This window comes from Aspergillus heteromorphus (assembly GCF_003184545.1).
Source record: "Aspergillus heteromorphus CBS 117.55 chromosome Unknown BO70scaffold_29, whole genome shotgun sequence".
In the NCBI taxonomy this organism is placed as follows: Eukaryota; Fungi; Ascomycota; class Eurotiomycetes; order Eurotiales; family Aspergillaceae; genus Aspergillus; species Aspergillus heteromorphus.
Window position 1 is genome coordinate 76,803 of NW_020290434.1, and position 18,834 is coordinate 95,636.

At 54.7% G+C, this 18,834-nt stretch overlaps 6 protein-coding genes across 6 annotated transcripts; 3 read left to right on the top strand and 3 right to left on the bottom strand.

Moving 5' to 3' along the window:
• Positions 1-442: 442 nt before the first annotated feature.
• On the bottom strand, positions 443-4,485 carry ncr1 (sphingolipid transporter NCR1). Its single transcript, XM_025544019.1, has 2 exons — positions 4,120-4,485; positions 443-4,064 (listed from the first exon to the last, which is right to left on the bottom strand). Exons 1-2 carry the CDS (start codon positions 4,393-4,395, stop codon positions 594-596), a joined length of 3,747 nt encoding a protein of 1,248 aa, XP_025396031.1. The 5' UTR covers positions 4,396-4,485; the 3' UTR covers positions 443-593.
• Positions 4,486-4,515: 30 nt separating this feature from the next.
• Positions 4,516-5,041, top strand: BO70DRAFT_124748 (uncharacterized protein). Its single transcript, XM_025537981.1, has one exon. The coding sequence runs from the start codon at positions 4,584-4,586 to the stop codon at positions 4,911-4,913; it is 330 nt and encodes a 109-aa protein (XP_025396032.1). The 5' UTR covers positions 4,516-4,583; the 3' UTR covers positions 4,914-5,041.
• On the top strand, positions 5,042-5,933 carry BO70DRAFT_124749 (uncharacterized protein). The gene has a single exon (XM_025537982.1). It carries the CDS (start codon positions 5,170-5,172, stop codon positions 5,716-5,718), a length of 549 nt encoding a protein of 182 aa, XP_025396033.1. The 5' UTR covers positions 5,042-5,169; the 3' UTR covers positions 5,719-5,933.
• A 287-nt stretch (positions 5,934-6,220) lies between these two features.
• nscE (NAD-dependent epimerase nscE) lies at positions 6,221-7,168 on the bottom strand (the record flags this gene model as incomplete). The annotated part of the gene is made up of 1 exon (XM_025539612.1): positions 6,221-7,168. The coding sequence occupies one exon, from the start codon at positions 7,166-7,168 to the stop codon at positions 6,221-6,223; it is 948 nt and encodes a 315-aa protein (XP_025396034.1).
• A 1,159-nt stretch (positions 7,169-8,327) lies between these two features.
• BO70DRAFT_414780 (type 1 glutamine amidotransferase) lies at positions 8,328-9,588 on the top strand (the record flags this gene model as incomplete). The annotated part of the gene is made up of 1 exon (XM_025547357.1): positions 8,328-9,588. Exon 1 carries the CDS (start codon positions 8,554-8,556, stop codon positions 9,586-9,588), a length of 1,035 nt encoding a protein of 344 aa, XP_025396035.1. The 5' UTR covers positions 8,328-8,553.
• A 2,157-nt stretch (positions 9,589-11,745) lies between these two features.
• On the bottom strand, positions 11,746-13,652 carry rfeD (putative transcription factor RfeD; the record flags this gene model as incomplete). The annotated part of the gene is made up of 5 exons (XM_025539620.1): positions 11,746-12,423; positions 12,478-12,882; positions 12,937-13,088; positions 13,143-13,311; positions 13,530-13,652. 5 exons carry the CDS (start codon positions 13,650-13,652, stop codon positions 11,746-11,748), a joined length of 1,527 nt encoding a protein of 508 aa, XP_025396036.1.
• Positions 13,653-18,834: the final 5,182 nt, after the last annotated feature.

Sequence of the window (18,834 nt, forward strand, 5' to 3'; positions counted from 1 at the left end):
CCTAATAATCCACCCCGACACTTTAGACTTTTTCTGTTAGTATACTTTGTTTGTACTTGGATCGTCCACCGCAGTTTCGGCACTGCAAGATCACCATCGACGCGTTTCTGGTAGCCACTACGATGGTGCGGTTGAACGGCACGTCGGGGGGCATCCGGGTATTCTGCGTGGTACTGTATGCATAAGTACTCTACTCAGTCCTGCAGGAGACCGGAACCGGCGGGCCGCGTGTGATATGGCCGGCGCCGTCCCACCCTGTTTGTTTACTATTGCCTCTCTGGGAGCATAGGATTCAATCAAATTCGCTGTACCCAAGGTTCCAGACCTAACGCCATTCAACCATGGTAACTCCCGACCATCTGTATAATATCCCGCAAAGTATAGATACGGCTGGCAATCCCAGCCATCCTCTCGTCGCGTCAAGCCTCGAAACACTCTGTATACGGACGTCTAGTATTCGTCAGACTCGTAATCGTCGTCAACCAGCAGGGAGCGGTAGCCCCTGGACGCCAGGTTCTCTTCCAGTCCGCCGTCGGCGCCGGGGTCGGCGTAGCCTGGGAAAGGTCAGCATACAAACGACAGAGCGCAAACCGCTACAAGGAAAACATACCCTCGCCCCCGAAATAGCTGAGCGCCACCGGCAGGAAGATGAGGGCGTGGGTGGCTGCAAACACCACCAACGCCAGCCACACCCGGAAGTAGTAGATCTCGAAGATCTTGCTTCGCGTGAACGCCAGCACGCACACCCCCAGCAGCTTCGTCACCGTGATCCCACTGAAGACGCTGCCGCCCACGTTGACCAACGCTGTCCACGCTCGCGCATCTTTGCCGCGGAACTTGGTCGGCACTCTCTCCAAGATGGCCCGCGACGGGAACATGAACGCCCGCGCAATGTGCGCGCAGAACTCCACCGCAATTCCCACGCAGATGATCAAGTTCACCAGGGACACCGCGTTCAGCGACACCCCCGCCACGGCCATCGCTCCGAGGATGTCCACCAACGTCATGACCACGGTCGTGGTGACCACCGCCCCGGTCGCGACGGAGCCGAGAAGAGCCGACGTGAGAAGGAAGATGATGGCAACAGCGGACCCAAGCAACGTCCCCGTCAGCTGCACTATGGTGACGTACTGGTCAAAGAAGATATACGTCTTCGAGTACGGGAACACGTCGATGTTGTGCTCCTTGGAGATTCCGTCGGCTATCCGCCGGGCCGAGATGTAGGATTTGATGAAATCATCCTGCGTCCGAAGCGGCGTGTGCGTGGTTCGGAAATGGCTGGCGTTGGTCGTTTTATGCTTCGAGTCAATGACCAGAGCATTGCTGTACGGGGCCTTGCCTCCCAATGGGCAGGACGAGTCAGTAGGCGAGTCGGTCCATTTCTCCACGTAGTGAATGAATTCGTCTCCTTCGGGCATGCCGTCTAGAGAGATGTTCCAGGCCGGGGTCCGGTCCTCAAAGCAGATCTCGCCTTCCTCCTTGCAGCAGTCTTGCTGGGGGTTCAGCCAGTAGAAGAAGTCGTCGATCCAACTCGCGGTGGACCCCGAAATATAGGAGACATTGGGCCGTTTGGACTCCTGCTCGAGGACAAAAGGTAACGAGAATTCTTCACAGGTTGTGAACCGTCCGCAGAGCTGTTGCTGGTGACGCCGCGCAGTTACGTTCACGTTTCGTGTCACAAAGTAGACCGGAGGTCCACTTCCGAAGTACGCGTTCAAGTCATCGAAGTACTGAATGAGGTAGGAGTCACTCGGGATGGCGATGCGTTGGTCCAACCCCAGGGTGATCTTGGGAATCAGCGCGAGTCCCGCTGTCAGCAGGCCGAGGAATGCAATCACCACCATCACCTTCACCCTGCGCCCGAGAAGGGACGAGGCATACACCTTGCGGATAAACGTCTGCAGAGCGCTCTCTCCCTCCTGTTCATCCAGCAGCTGGTCTTCGGACATGCCGGAGTGCGCTTTGCGGACCGTCACACACGGGATGCAGTCCGCACGAAGGCTCTCGACACGCCGTTGGTTCAAAGCCAGGACGGAAATGAACATGGTGATCTGCAGAACAGCGTTGATGAACACGGCGCCTGCCGCATACACCGCAAAGTTCTTCACGGCAGGCATGCCAACAAACACTCCCAGCCCAAAGGCAATGGTCTCAGTGATTGCGGACAGGAAGATGCTAGGGCCAATCCTGCCCACGGCGCGAGCAATCCGCTCGTCGATCTCCTCGTCCGGGTGGCTCACGTTGATCCTTTCGAACTCGTGGACAATCAAGAAGATGTTGTCGACACCGACAGCCAGAACAAGGAACGGGATGACTTCGGCAATGATCAAGGTGACCTTGACACCAGCCGCAGAAAACAGTCCGACGGAGGCAGAGACAGACATCAGGACAATGACAATACCCACGATGCCCAAAGTAAACTTGGACTGGACCAAAACATTGGCGGGGTTGGAAAAGAGGGATTTCCACGTGACTGTGACGGATCCCAGTGCCAGGGAGGCATATAGGAACATGATCAGGTAGCTGATCACCACGATCTTCGCATCCGTGTTGGTGGACTTGTTCAGTTCCTGCTCCACACTCATTTCGGCGTTGAAGGAGACACGGAGCCCGCGCTCCTTGGCTTCTTCTTGTACGACCTCAAAAATACGGATGAAGCTATTTTCCTCCCAGTCAATCGCGTCGGCTTCGCCTTCCGTTCCCTGCGGGTGGTTGTTCACAACCCAGGTTGTGATCAGCGATTTGGCGTCCAGCACGTCCTTGGAGTCTTCAAACCCTCCGAGGATCATCTCGGGCCGCAGGGGCTGTCCAAATTCAGGGAGACAGCTCACGTCGCCGGGGGAACCCGCGCAATGCACCAGCCGTTCTTCCCAGGTATCCGGATCCAGATTTGCCACCGATCCCCCGAAGTAGCCCGTCAAAGACTGCACAACGCAGGCGTCACCAGTCGGCTTGAAGCAGATGTCGTCGAGAATCAGCTCCCGTTCCAGAGAGATCATCCGGTGGACTCGAGACTCGACGTCAAACCACCAGCTCAGGGTATCATAGCTCAGGACACGCCCGTCGCTGGAGGTATCGTTGACAAGGAACGCCTGTTCCGCGCGATAGAAAGGTCCGAAATTCTCATCGAAATAGGCCTTCTCTTGAGCCGCAGCTGAACTCGGGCTCACCCAGAGGCGGACCGGGTCTGTTTCTACGGCAAAGCGAAGCCAGCCCAGGCTCAGCACACCGACTACAATGACACTCGACACAATGGTGATAGCCGGGAATCGAGCGCAGGCACCACCGATGCGATTGAACAGTTTGTCCAGGACCGCGTTCAGTTTGTATACACCATTGGGCTGCTCGATATAGCCACCCGCGCGCACGATATCGCCCTCATCCTCATCATCACTGGGGGCTGGATCCTGCAACAGTCGGACCCGTTCCGGTTTCCGGTATCGGCGTTCACGATAGGTGAAATAGCTGGAGCAAGCGACAATAACCAGCAGAAAGATTGAGTAGATGAGGATCACCGCGAACGACAGACAAGGTAGGAGACCCACATGACAGTACTGGTCCTGTTTGATGGCCGGTAACTCAGGACACACATCGGGACAGTCGACACAGGAACAGCGGAAAGCCTCGTCGGCGTCATTGCATGCTTTGGGCGTGATCGGCAGCGCCTCCATGCCATCCGGGTCGGAGCCGGCAGGCTCCGTCTTGAAATTGATCTGGAACGGACTTCCCAGAAGCTTCTTGTCTCCAAGGAACTTCATAAAGTGAGGGTAATCCTTGGCCCCGCCCCCGATGAAGTCGATGGCTTTCCCGCCCGAGGCCCCGTTCTTGACGTTCTTGCAGCTGTCGTAGAAGCCACTCTGGAACTCTTCCGACCAGACATTATCGAGTTCCGTGACGAGCCTTTTGCCGGAGCTGTTCTCCTCGATCTGAGTGACGTTGACGAAGAGGGATTGATCGGGGGAGCAGGTGAAAGTGCAGAAGATGTTGAAGAAGTTCTCCTTGCAGGCGGGACAGGACGCGATGATCCCTTCGGCGAGTTTCAGGTTCTTGGAGAGGGCATCGATCTGGAAACAATGGTCAGCAGGGGCACCGGGTTGGCCGGAGCTTTGACGATCTCACCTGTTCGTCGACACAGCAGACGGGGCCTTCCTCCCATTTGCTGCCGCAAAGGTCGACCAGCTTCTGCCTCACCGCCGTTTCGGGCTGCTCTGCGCGGCCATTGTCGGGACAGGGGAGCTCTCCGCCGAACCAGGACTTCTTGCCGCAGTGGCCGCGAATGGCACAGCGGCCGGGCTCGTGGATGGTGGTGAAGCCGGAGCTTGGTTCATCCCGAGCGAGAGCTCGGGGGAGCAGGCCGAGGCTCGCGATGATGGGGATGAAGCGGAGACCCCGCATCGTGAGGGGATGGGGTCAGAAGAGTGGATGCGGGTGGTGATCACATTCAAAGAGGAGAAGGGGGAGGAAACGGATCGGGATGGATGAAGGGGGGGGGGGGGGGGGGTAAAGATGGGAGATGGATGAAGGAAGGGAGGAGTAAATAGAGCGAGAAGCAGACGGTCGAGTCGAGGTAAGCTGAGCTGAGCATGTCGGCTGGGTCCTTCCGGCATGACGACAAGCGTGGTGTACGTAAGCGGCGGAGAGCCCCGGCGGGGCCCGGGATTGGCTGGAGGCCCCGGCGGTGGCCTCACCCGTCGGGCGCTAACGTCAGGCACTCCGCATCCAGGCACTCTTTGTCTCTCCGTTGTGATTCACTCTTCCTCTCCGCATTCTCTCCCAGTAGCATATTCTTATCCACTCGGCATCCGGACGGAGAAGCAGGTCTGCGATCGGTACCTGGTGGGTATATCACGATGATCTATTGTTTGGATTTTCCCTGTCCACTCGAGTCTGCCCTGGACCCGCCGAAGCTATGACCACCCCGATATATATCTATCATATCCCTGTTTCCTCAAACGTCATCAGACGATCTGGCCCTCACCTGACCACGGCTCGGTTACACCACATCAATACTACTTGTCCTCAGACATGGATTACAGCTCACCCGCGCTAGTTCCTTGGAATACGTGGCGGGCTTGATCTCACAGGGACCATACCGCCACTTGCCAATTGAACATTATCCAAGGGAAAATATATGTGTCTAGCTATCATAAATACTGATACATATATGGAATGAGCTGTCGCTCTCGATGTGTACTGCGATACTCAACAAAGAACAACCGCCAGGATGAAAAAGATCGAACTATCAAACTGTTGTCATGCCCTGACTTGGGGCCGTGTCTGAGCAGACCGCTTACATGTCTTTGTTCATGCTCGTGTTCATCCCCATGTCCATGTCCATGTCCATATCTTCATCTATCGCGGTACCCAAGCTTTAGCCTCCACGATGAATATCGAGTCTGGACAACTAACGTGGGCCGACTGATCAGCTGCCCACGACGGACTCTTCGCGAGAGTGGAAAAAATGTTTCATCTCTCTCCTTGCCCTTATCTCCTATAGGGGGGGGGGGACTTGTGCAGAACGGAATTCCCACAACTCTGAAGATTACCCTAGGCTGTATACACACGAGCTCGAGACCTTGGTATATCTGTGACCGCAAGTATGAGATGCCAAAGTCAACCGATGATGTTGACATTCCCTTCATACTCAAACTCGAAGTGTACACTTCCAAGCACTGCGGGGTTATCAGACAGACGGTCCCTTGCCTCTTTGTTACTTGACATGACAGGACAACGATTGTGTGGTTGGTTTCGTGCTCGTCATTTGTCTGCAAATCTCGAATCGGTTCCACTGCCGCGGATAGTCGTCTAAAGTTGCGAAAGCAGACTGTCGAGCGGTTCTCTGGCAGGTCGGACCTTATGGACTGATTTTCTTCGCTTCTTGGGTGAGCCAAGGGGGTAATACCCAGAGGTTCTGACATGACTATGGCCAGAGACATATGAAGAAGTGGAATGATAAAGAAAACTGCCACTGTTAAGGATGTGGTAAAGTGGATAAAAGTATCTTCCACAATATCCATCCAGGGGAAATAGCAAATACCCCGCGGCGTGAGAACTAACCTGCAGAGTGAAGAAAGAGCCACTCTGGTAGGAGGCAGGAAACCTTTCCAGTAGAGATGGTTAAACTGAATAAACGCCCAGTGACAGAATCATGGAATTTACATCCACTTATTACAAACATAAACGATCCATACAGTTCTTTATCATCACTCCTACACAACAACTACACCCCCTTCTTCAACCCCTCCACGACCTCCCCATAACTCCCGCGACTCACCTCCTCCAACAAACTCGGCCCCTTAGCCACCCACCCCAACCTGCTCCTCGCCTTCTCGCCACTCGCCCTATTCACCAAGCCCACAAACCCGGCCAGAAACGGCCCCCATCTCTCCAGCGCCTCGTCCCTGCTGATTCCCTTCACCGGCACACCCACCCGCTCTCCCACTGCCCCGACAAACTCCCTATACGTGGTGGTCGTCCTGGCCACGCCATTCCAGACGTCCCCAGCTCTCCCCCCCTCGACAACAAGCAAATACAACTCCGCCGCATCATCCACATACACCTCGGAGAAGCAATACTCCCCACCATCCACATCGAGATACACGGCCTCGCCCGCCTCAACCGCCATCTGCAGCATCTTAGCCGCAAACCCCGACCGATTCGCCCTGCCGTAGACATACTGCGGCAAGCGCACGACCTGGACCTGCACGCCCCTCTGCACCCACGCCAGCGCATGCGTCTCGGCCCCGAACCGCAGCCCTGCCGGCCCGTCCAACACAGGCGCAGTCTCGTCCGTCTCCTTCCCCTCGGGGTGCGGTCTCACGAACGAGGTCCCACTCGTGACGACGAGCGGCTTGTCCGTTCCCGCCAGCGGCGCAGCGAGGGCGTCCACAGCCGCCATGTCCGTGGCTGTCAGCTCGGCGAACGGCTTGCTGAAGTCGTGGTCGAAGGCCAGGTGGATGACTATATCGGCGGCAGAGGCTTGGGTGGCCAGGACGTCGAAGGTTTGCAGCGTCCCGCGGACGGGCGTCGCGCCCAGAGAGGTGAGGAGGGCATCGCCTGTCGGGGAACGCGAGAGGCCTCGCACCGTGTAGCCCGATTGGATCGCTTTGGCGGTCACCACTTGGCCGATGAAGCCGGTCGCGCCGGTGATGAAGATGGTTTTTGGCATTTTGGGGGGGCGTTGCGCGTATCGTATCTTGTCTTGTCTTTTGGAGACTGGGGGGGGGGTGTTGTGTAGTGTAGACTGTTGCTGTGGAGTGGGAGGTTAAGGCGAGGAGGGAGAGGTCGGCAGTATTTATACCCACCCACCTGCCTGCCAACTTAGATACCTACTAGTGAGCCTGCAAAACCCATGCACAGTACTAATAGTCATGCGACGAACAAAGAAACACAACCCAATGGAGGCAAAGCTGCATGGGTCAGGGATGTATAGAGCGGGGTTAACGCAGGGCGGAGATAAGTAACAGTGGGGCGGGTCGCCGGGTTGGCCCTATGAATGTCCGGGACAGGAGTTGGGAACTTGCCGACGGAGTGTCGAGGATTGTCAGGTTGGTCCAATAAGATGATACATACCAGGTGGACGATCCACCTGTGGTGGGCTACTGGCTGTGTTGCTGCGGGGTTATTATTTGTGGCCAGAACAGTGATCCTTGACTGACTGGGTGACGCAGGCAGCAGGGGTATACTCGCTACCTCAAGATCATAACTAGTATTTACTGCTTCAATCATCAACAATCGGTAAGAAACCAGAGTGTGGAGCGTTACGCCTCCATATAGACAGACATATTGAAGAACCAGGGGAATATAGTAGGAGCTCTGATTGATAAGAAGAAGCAACCAGACAAGAAGCAAAAATCAATTAAAAAAGGGGGGGGGAATAGCTAGATTATGTACATACACTCATACAAAACATGACCACTCATAATCATCAAGGACTACATAGATAGATAGATAGATAGATAGATACAAAAGAACAAACTACTTACTACATACAAAGTATAAAGTATGTTCTTCTACCTACCCAGCAGAATCACCAACCCACAAGAACATAACCAATAACCAATAACCAATGACAACCAGTGAGTGGCCAGCAAATAAATACACCCTCCAACCTTCTCTGTTCAGCCACTAATTATTCTCCAAAGTAAAGTATGTCCAAAACCTGCCACTAACCCGAAAATAAACTCGCCCCGACCCGGCCCCAGCACCCCAAATTACCATATCGGGTAACTCGATCCCTGTTCTGCCGGATCCGGGTTCCACTTGGCTTGCTACTTATCGTCAGACAACTATTTCCACGACCATAACCACAACCACAGACCGCTGACCATGAAACCATCTTGTAAAAGACAGGAACTAGATGCGATAAGGATAACCCGCCCCACCCACTCACTCACTCACTCACTCACTCACTAGATTTATATCGTTCAATCTTCCCCTCCCCTCTCTCCCCTCTCTCTCCTCTCCCCCCTCACTATCTATCATCTATTATCCATCGACTTACAACCTCCACCCGAATAAACCAACCAACCAACCAACCAACCAGACCCTACAATGAAAAAACCCCTCCACATCGCCATCCTCGACGTCGACGTCCCCGTCCCAAACGTCTACGCCTCCCGCGGCCTCTACAGCTCCCAATTCCAGCGCTTACTAGACGATACGGCCTCGCGTCTGAGCAATAACAGCAAGCGGACAAAAATCCACACCACGGCCTTCGACATCGTCGGGGGACAATTCCCGCCGTTATCCAGTCTGAACAGAAAGCCCCGGTCCCAAGACCACTTCTTCAACGACAACAGCCAAGAAGGCGAAGGGGACGAAGCGGAAGAAGACGAAACCAACCCCCTCGCGACGCCCATCTCCGGAATCCTCATCACCGGCTCCGCAGCATCCGCCTACGACACGAACAAGAAATGGGTCTCTCCCTTGGAAGAATTCATCGTGACGGTGTTTGAGCGGTATCCGCATGTCAGGATGTTCGGGAGTTGTTTTGGACATCAGGTTATTGCGAAGGCGTTGCTTTCGCGATCGTGTCTGAGTGCTGGGGAGGGGTGTGGGGGTGAAGATCCAGCAGCAGAGGGGCTTCGAGTCGAGTGCTGTCCTGCCGGGAAGGAAGTCGGACTGGCCACGATGAAGCTATCGCCTGGGTTCGTGGACGCGTTTCCGTGCTTGCAGGGGCGGACGGAGATGCGGTTGCAGATGGTGCATGGCGATTGGGTGGCCGGGAGGGCGGACGCGGTGCCGTCGCCGTGGATCAATATCGGGTCCACGGGGGATTGTCCCCTCCAGGGGTTCTACTACCCCGGGCGGGTGTTGACGTATCAGGGGCATTTCGAGTTCGATTCGTTTGTGAATCGGGAGACGTGCCTGGAGTTTGCGAGGAGGGAGGGGTGGGATGAGGGGGACGTGGCGCGGTATGTGGTGGCGATTGGGGAGGTGGATGGCGATGGGGATGATTCCAAGTTGGCGGCGGAGGTGGTGGTGAGGTTCTTTGGGGGGGAAGCTGGTATACAAGAGGTTGCCAAGTCACAAGAGGGCAAGGTTGGCTGGGTTAGAAGGCTGGTGGGCAGCATCATGATATGGTAGATGTAGACGGTGGCATAATCATTACACATGTACGTACTGATAAACCATGGTATATTCGATGTCTCCCAGAACTATCAGTACTATAATGATGGATGGGGAAGTTGCTCAATGCACACAACGTGCGCTGGATACATATAGTCCCTCGACAATGGGAAAGACATTCTGTGAGGCTTGCATTCCATCCACACCGCCACTCGTATGATGATGGAAGAGATCTCAGTGTCCTGTGCACCTATTTCTGTTGGTACGGTCATATTCGAATGACGCTAATGGACGCATTCCGTTGATTTCTCTCCAATAATCGCTCAGGATAGAAGAAGAATCATCGGAGGTCTCCTCCGCCGCTGCAGGAAATGCTTCTAGTGCTGATGTGTCTCTCGACCAAAAGTCATCATCATCCATCTGCTCATCGGTCACACAGTGCAGCGACGCGGTTCAGCATCCACTGCATCTCAAGGAGCTCGAACGAAGGAAGGGGCATGTCCACTGGGTCACATGTAGTCATAGTCAAGATGTGGCCGGAATATATATATCATGGGTTCCTCGGTCTCGCAGTTCCGCAACTTCGCATTAAGAGGGCTTCCTTTAAGAGAGGCAGGCAGGGAGGGAGGGTCACAAAGAGGCACCTTGGGGAGGAACTTGTTGCCCGGTAACCACCAAAATCGGATGGTCAAGGATTTGCCATCTTCTGCCATTTTGAGCGTTTCAAACGCGAGGCGTGCGCGGCCCCAAAGTTGGTGAACGAGGCCTGACAAGCACAAGAGGTTCTGGGGCACCTCTGTACCCCCGGACTGGAAAATCTGGTGATTCCAGAATCTTTCCCGCTCGCCTTTTGTCTTCTCCCCCAATGCAAAAGGGTAGATGTGACATATCTGGTTAACCTCTCCCGCCTGAGTCACGACACAGCGCCCATTATCGCGGTCGTGGGCTATTTTTGGGGCGTTTTCATATCGATTGGGTTCAGGTTCAGCAAGAATTCCGCAGCGATCGAGGCCATCAGTACGCAGTCAACTGGTATTAATATGAGGGACGATGGTGAATGCTCCGTAGCTATAGTAGTTGATAAGCGCCGTGGTGGATCAGTGAAAAAGGATGGCAAGTTGTTTGAAAACTCCTTGGGTTTGGAGAAATGAGACCAGACCGTGTGGGACGCAGGGGTTGTGGTAGCCCCGATTAGGAAGTGACGGCAGGAGCTACGCGAGCAGCTTTAGACGTGTTGCTGATGGTGGAAGGAGCCACGCACAGATACCAGAGAGACCAGTAATAAGTGGGGGCTCCGGTATGGAGTTTTGTCCTGCAAAGGACTTCCGTCATTATGCTTCGATAGTTCTGTCCTTGGGCGTTTATGATGAGGTCTGCCATAGGAGAGTGTAGCGAGCGACTACTAGGGAGCTGACATGAGTACATAGCCTCATGTGACATAGTTATAAGGGAGGGGAAGGAATAATTATGCCAGCGTCTCTAGAATAAGGCGATTTCCATGTTGTCAAGATATTATTGAAATAGGAGAAATGTTAGTGTCTGATAAAGAAGGTTGTGTAATGGCCCAATTTAGTAATACTCTCTTGGATATTAGTACAGAGTATATTCTGAAGAGTGATCAAGAGACCTCCCTATTGGCCGTTCGGATCCCCCTGGCATCCTCACCACCTGTCGGACCAGCGCAGGCTTGATAGGCTAGACCCTATAAGTAGATATTCTGGTCCTTCTCGCCAAAACTAGAATTTCCTATACTTTTATCTCCGGAGACGAGGGGACGTCCGCCGTCTATTTAAACCAATGTCCAATATATTCATCAATGCAGTCATCCAAAGCGTAACCAAAATGTCAAAACAAAACACCAATGCCACCATGTGTATATAACCGCCCAGCGTTATTGTATATCATCCAAAACACCCCAAATCCGGCTTTTCTTCGTAATTCTTTCATGGAGTGAGCACATCATGGTGGCCGCCCTTCAAGCCAGAGGCTGAGGCAAGGGCGACATCATACTCATTGCCCATGAAAGATGCTGTCCTTGGCTCATGTCGTTGCTCCATAATTCTGGGTCCCTTGAACCCTAAAGCCATTAATCGTAACATCCGTAATAACATAATTCTGTTGGGCTTGCGCCTGCAAAAAAAAAAAAAAGAGAGAAAGACATCTGCCAATGCAGGTTCACCTGAAGTCGAGCTGGAAAGCTTTCCACTTCCCACCTACAGTGCGGCAGCGAGGGCAGCCCCGCGTGGGATAGCCGGTCGGACCGTGCGACATCGCGCTGCCAGGGCTCGATGTCACGTTGCGGAACGAGGCAGGGGGGCTGCTGATGAACATGCCCACACACTCCCGACACACTCCACATATACATTCTGTACAGGCATAGCACTCACTCAACGCCGACGGCCGCTTGCAGCTGGCACAGTAGATCTGGATTTCCTTGCTGCGGTACGATGCGGGAGTGGGATTAGAAAACCGATGATGCTGGCGCTGGGACGCAGACGCGGGGAACAAATTCAACACGGGGCTCGACTCATGGTTGGAATGGCCGAGATGGCTCGAGAATGCGTAGGTCTTCCCGGAGGCCGACGACGCGGAATCGATGGACGATTCAATGGACGGGAATGGCTCCAAATCACTGTCGCGACTGCGGGCGGTGTCAAACGGCGGCGGAGTCAGCGACTTGTGCAGGGGCGACGCCGTATACGAGTGAGGCGGGAACGGCGGCCGGTGGGAGGCGGGAGGGGGCAGCCCGGACGAGTGCTGGAAAGCCGGGGGCAGGGACGAGCGGTTGTGTCCCACCAGAGGGGCCGACGTGATGTTGGAAATCAATGGTGGCATGGTAGGCGACCGGCCGACCTGATGTACTTAGTCAACCAGACCTCAATCATTAGATGCTCGTCGAGTGCTTACATCCGACTGGTGGTCGTCATCTACTTCCGTGGCCGATGTGGCTGCTTCAATCAGATCTTCCCAACGCTTGCCCTGTGCCCATGCCGCGGTTTGGGGCTCCGCGGACAGTGCCTTGCGCTCACCTAGACTGGGGCGCCGACCGTATTCCTTCGATTTGGTCCGTTCATGTTTCGGCTTGCGTGCTCCGGAGATGGAAGACTTGCGAGGACGGGGGAGCTTGTCTCTACGCTGGATAGGAGGCAGAGTCGAAGAGCGACCGGGCGGCGAGTGCGTCAAGATTGAAGGCAGAAGCTCCCGCGGGCGAGGGGACGAGAATGGCGGGAGCGACTCTTGCTTGAAGTGGTCCCTCAGGGAGGGGAGTTCAATCGATCGCAGTCGGTCCTGGTCGTTATCCGAATGGGTTTCCTGAACCTCCGATTAGCTTCGTCGCTACTTCGCCTCGTTGCCACCGTCTCCTACCATGTCCGTGTCCCAGTCCGAAGCCAAACGATTATGGTGCAATTGGGCCAATGCGACGGCCGCTGTTGCGGCGGCGGGGTGCGCCTCGTCGATGCCCCGCGGGGTGGCCGGGGAGCTAGCGTCCGCGACGTAGATATCCCGATCCGCGAGATCTGAGCCAGTCAGCCTGCTTCCTTCGTGCCACAATCCCAGTTGTAAGGACCGACCATTGCGTCGCCGAGAGGGGGCCTGATTGGGGGGAGAGAGGTGCGCCCGCTGGTCCGGAGGAGTGGTCACCATCAGGATAAAGCTCTCCTCGGTGGCCGGGAGCTTCGGGATGTAGTGATTGGGGTGGGCTCGTCGGATGTGCTCCTGCATGGAGCGGTAGCGCTTCTCCTAGAGGGCGCAAAACCTGTTAGAGGCAAGCATCGGGATTGGAGAGCGGCAAACAGGAGTTTCTTCTTTCCAGCTGATGCCTCGGGCCAATTGCCAGCCCGTCGCAGGCTGCTTGCTGACCATTGCATGAAAGTGGGGCTCCGATCTTTATCGGGCGGGATAAGGAGGGAGCTGAGCTGGAGGGAGCACGGAGGGGGGGACACAAGAGGAACACTCACGCCCAGGCATCTCTTCCGACAATTGGAGCCATCGTTGTTCTTGAGGGGACAAACCACCTCGTTGTTGGCGTCGGTGACGGAGAACGAGCTGGTCAGCGATGCTCGGGGCGGCATGGTCTGCATGGGTCCGTTCTGGCGGGGTTGGTCGGGGGGGGGATCAAGGCAGCAAGTAGCAAAGTAGCAAGTAGCAGCAAGCAACACAGCACCAGCACCAGTACCAGTACCAGCACACAAGCAGGCTTGGAGAGGAGCACGGGGCGACTAGGTGGAGATCAATTCACAAAGGCACGGTCGAATCCCACCACGCATGCTCCGATGTAGGCAGAACTGAAGAAGGGAGGCGATCAGAGGAGACAAAGAGCAGAGCAGAGCGGAGCAGAGCAGTGAAGGAGAGGCGACCGATGAAGGAAGAAGAGAGAGAAGGAGAGGCGGCGGCGGTGATTCCGTGATGGAGGAGGAGATCGAAGGACGAGGATTAAAGTGTAAGTCGTAGTAGAATGTCAGTCAGTCAGTCAGTATGAGTAAGAACGGGACAAATTTGCCCTACTGCCTTCTTCCCAGCTTAGCAGCAGCAGTAGTCAGAAGCAAGCCCGGCGTAGTGGCAGGAAACTAAAGCATCGAAGTCGTCGAGGTCCAGGAAAGGAAGGGGGAGGGGAAGCTCGCTTTTGGTCTTGCGACTCTTGGAGCAGTCTAGTGCTCTGTAACTCTGTAACTGTACCGCCCATACACCCTCCCCCGCCGGCTCCTCTAGCCCCGAAGCTGCCTAGCGCCCTCGAAAAAAGAAAATTGACAGCCCGAGGATTGGGGGACCAGACACCGCGCTAGGCGGAATGAAGTAAGAGAGAGAAAGAAAAAATGGAAAAAAGTGCAAAAATGGATTTTTCGACCAAAAGAAAACCAAAAGAAGAAAAAAAAAAAAAAAAAAAAAAGGCGACCAGCAGAGGAGACAAAAGAGTGGGTGGAAACCGACGGAGCTGTAGTACCTTACGCTACGGGAAATCTTGATACAAATCAATACAATACGAACATCATACAATACTTAACTTAACTCCCCAAAAAAGTCAAAAGACCAAAAAGAAAAGAAAAAACCAAGAGGTTCAACCCGAGGCACCCCGACCGCGTGGCATGGAGCTGCTGCTGCTTCCATCGTCGCAGAAGACCAGGATTAGTGAATAATCCAGAAAACGCCCGGGTGCATGGAGGGGGGATGGATGGTGGATGGGACTTGTCGACCTCGAGAGGGTTGGCCGTGGATAAGGGTATCACAGAACGCTGATCCGGTGACACGATAAGCAGCAGCAGCAGCAGCATTTCGCATTTCGGTCCCGTACCGCGGGTGGGAGGACGGTGGGAGGCAAAGCAACCTAAGGAGGGGAGGCAACACACCTCCTGATCCCTCTTGCTCCCTAGCACGAACTATCGTCGAGCTGCTAGCAATCTCTGTCTGTAGCTGGGCCAAGGCACCGGCTCGCCAGCTAGATAGATAGATGGTGGTGATGGTGGTGGTGGTGGCAGCTATCTCCCCCGTGCTACGGTGGTAGCTCGTCGAGTAGCATAAGTATCTATCTAAATTCTGATCCCCCTCGTCCGATCCCATCCCTATGAGGCATTATCATCCTGGCCGTGATACAGCATGTGCTAACTAAGTAGGTCGTAGCTAACTACTCCGTAACTACTCGGGTATTACCATTTCGTACCGCCGCAACAAGAATACCTACTGAATACTGCCTACTACCGATTCGTAGTAGCACTCCAGGGCTTACCTGCCTATCTGATGCCGATTATGCCTATCGATAGTCAGGTAATATTCGATAGAAGCCAATGTGGGACGGCGCGATATCCGCACACAACGACGGACACACAGCTTCCTCGCCAAAATTACTGCTTTGGATTCGTACAGTATCTGGAGAACCTCCCCCCAGGACTATCTGCTGTCTGTACACAGTATGAACTTTTTTCTTTTCAGCTCCCTCTGATTGTCATCAGCATGATGCTGCGCACCGGTTGCGTTCACGACTGAAGGACTGTGGTCAAGTTGCGTTGCTGATGGTCTGTGACACTTACACTCCGAGCTCAGCTTCGGGTCGAGTTTACGGTACCGTACCGGTGCCAAAGGAGGGGGGCCTGGGGATTAGTTAATTGGGGAGACCATTTCCCGACCTCCTCCGCGGGGACATAAATACTGAGTGTAGGCTTCCACTATGGCTGCGGTTTGATCCGTGCGATTCCTAGCTGAGACTACTTTAAGAGTAAAGAGACATTTTTATCTGGGTACGGAGTAGTAGTAGTTGAGCCTTGACAGCGCCCTATCTATCTTCTATCTAGTTGGTTGACCACGCCTGCCGTGCTTCCGGCTTCCGTCCACTGGGCCGCTGAAATACCATACGTGGTACAATACGGTCAGGCTGACCAGCGCTTCGGGAATGCCGGTGGAACCCCTCCATTCTTGGGGTTTGCGACAAGCTGCAGGACACTGTAATAATCAGCTTTGCCTGCGGATGAATGGGGGGTTTGCGCCGTTGGGGGGCCTTGCTTTGGGGGGGGGGAAGGGAGGGGTCGGGTTAACTAGGCAGTGGGCGATGTGCGATCACGTGGGTTGACAAGCAGAGCGAACAGGGCCGGCCAAGGGCCATGTGCAACTTACCCCTCTATCTACCTATCTATCTATCTAGCCATCTATCTAAACCACCAGCTCTCCCCAGCTCCCACATCGAGCTTCCATGCAACCCAGCGCCGAGCTCCCAGCTCGAGCTTTCCTTTGGTAGTTGCCTAGCCCCGAATGGGCTAGCTCGCTAGTGGCGAACCCAGTTTAGCTCGACGCCACTCCAGTTCCTTATTCCCGTCTGGGTGGGGCTCTCGAAACGGGTGTACCTTAGCAGGCGATGACCGCGAGGGAAATTTTTGCTTCGAGAAAGTCGAAACAAGTGGCCACCGCGGATTCCACGGGAGGCTGGGGGTTAGCAGCAGCAAAGCTGGCTGGGCCCCCCCCCCCCCTGATAGCCATGGATAATGGCGAATGCGGATTCTCCCCGGGAAAAGGGGCAACCGGCCAGAAAAAAAGTCTACCACATTGATACTCCCGGGAGTGACTCGTGAGGGATGCAGTCCGAAGTAGGTACGGGCTCGTCCCTATCGGTATCTGGATGCACAACTCAGTGCAACAACGGCCGAGAAGAGCGGTGCCTCGGCGGCGCGGTTGCTCTCGCACTCCGCCGGGGTGGGAGAGGGGGGGGGGGGGTTGATGCCCAAGTCGTCTTTAAGCGAAACTGCTTGCCGTGAAATCCCGCGTTTAGCACTTCTCTAGCAGTCTGGGTTCTGCAGTAAAAACCTACAAAGCAACTGAGGATCCAGGGCAACAGCTCCGTCCTTGATTAGAATTCTGGAGTCCTGACCCATTATTTCATTGACCATGCTAACACTAACAGGATAGATAGATACTGTGTCCTGTGTCGGGGCAAAAAAGTCTATGCGCATGGTACACGCGGCTAAGCGGTTCTAGCTCGGGGACAGGAGGGGGGGCTTTGCTTGCTGCTTTGCTGTGGCCTGTTTAGCTTCGGCTACGGACTTCAGCCGATATGGTTGTTTGCACCTCAACGCTAGCTGAGTAGCTGGATACCGGCCTTGGATTTTTTTCCATTCGACATGCAAGGAATAATAATAATAATAATAATAATAATAATGTGCCCATACATAATCCATGAACACAAACCCACATGGCTAGGTTCCCCCTCTACTCCATATCCGGTATCTATCTGGCTTGTCAGAAATTCTCACCGACACCGCCATCAGGCACTGGCCTGAAAGTTTCACGCTTCGTGCGGAGAAAATTCTATTCTTGGATTAACCTCCTGGTCATGGCGAGTCAAGCCCTATCCTGCTGATTATGGCGATGATGGCCGAGGTGGAGTGCTGAGTGCTCAGATGAACAGTGGTCACTCTAAGTACTTTATACTCCCTCAGCTGCTACCCTCAATACTTTTAGCAGTATAGTGATCGGTACTCGGTACTCGGTACTCGGTACTCGGTACCTAGGATTGCATTGACAGAATGAGACTCTCTGATCCGATCCCTTGCATCTGACCATCCAACCCACACAGTGGTGAAGGAGTCATGCAGGAGGGCCATCCTCCTGGCAGACTCAGACCAGGGGACCACTGCAACCATGCATTGTTCGAACCGCCAGGCCGGCCGGCCAGTGTCTGAGCCGCCTGCATGGCGGTGGCGCTTCGAAAATTGCACGTCGGCGGGCACTGGGCAGCTGGTCACTTGCCTTTCCGGGCAGCATGCAGTGCGCAAAGCATCGTGATTGGGCGCTGGCCCGGCAGGGGATGTCGCACGGTACCCAATCAGAGACCCCTGAGATGGGCCAGTCGCTGACTGTCTCGACTCCGTCGTCGGATTACAAAGTATTGTGACGTTGTCCCCCACTCGGCGTGACAAGCTGTATCCGAGTTTCCGCGGTATCTGTACTGTAAGCTAGGCCGGAAGGGGTGTGATTGGGATTGTAACTTGTTGATTCCAGTTGTTCCGGTGCAGTGAACTGGACTTGACTCAACTCAACTCTTAAATTTCCGTCCCCTGTAGCTGTACTGCTCTTGGACGTTGAACTCTCCCCTCCTCATGACTGGAATCGCGGAGTAGACTGTTCCATGGGTTTTGGTTGGTACACACAAGTGAGGGGTGTCGGAAATCCGGGGTTCAGGCACTGCTTTCTACCTTAATAATACTACTATCCATCTATCAACGGACATGGGAATTCCCTGTTGCACTGCGGGCCAGATATCCGGTCGTCATGGACATCAGATCCTCCAGAGAAGACATCGGAGAGTTCAAGGAAGGACGTTGACAGCTCTTCCCTTCCAGAAAGATTCTGGCTTCTGACATCCGCCGGACTGCCCTCAAACCCTACTATCCGACCGACCACCGCAGACCTGCAGTGGTGCATGTCGGATCCGCCCACCTCTCATCCCTGCATCCGACAGACACACGGAGTCGAATGTCAACCATGCAGCGAGACCCTGTGTGTGCGACGCGAAGGATGTCAAGCCTAAGCCTTCGCATCCGAAGCTGTCAACTCACGGATCATAGATGCCCCTGATGATAATGTCTGACAACAATGACGACCCTCCACCGGAGCTCCACACTAGCCCCGATCACAGCGAGCTTGTTTTCGGACTCGTAGAGAACCATGCCGCTCCAGGGCTATCTATATTGGTCTGCGATGTTGTGGTGTGATCATCGGCTACTTCTCCAGCAGTGCCGCACTGCCGTGTCCGATGCCCCCACGGGGGATCACCAGCGGCAT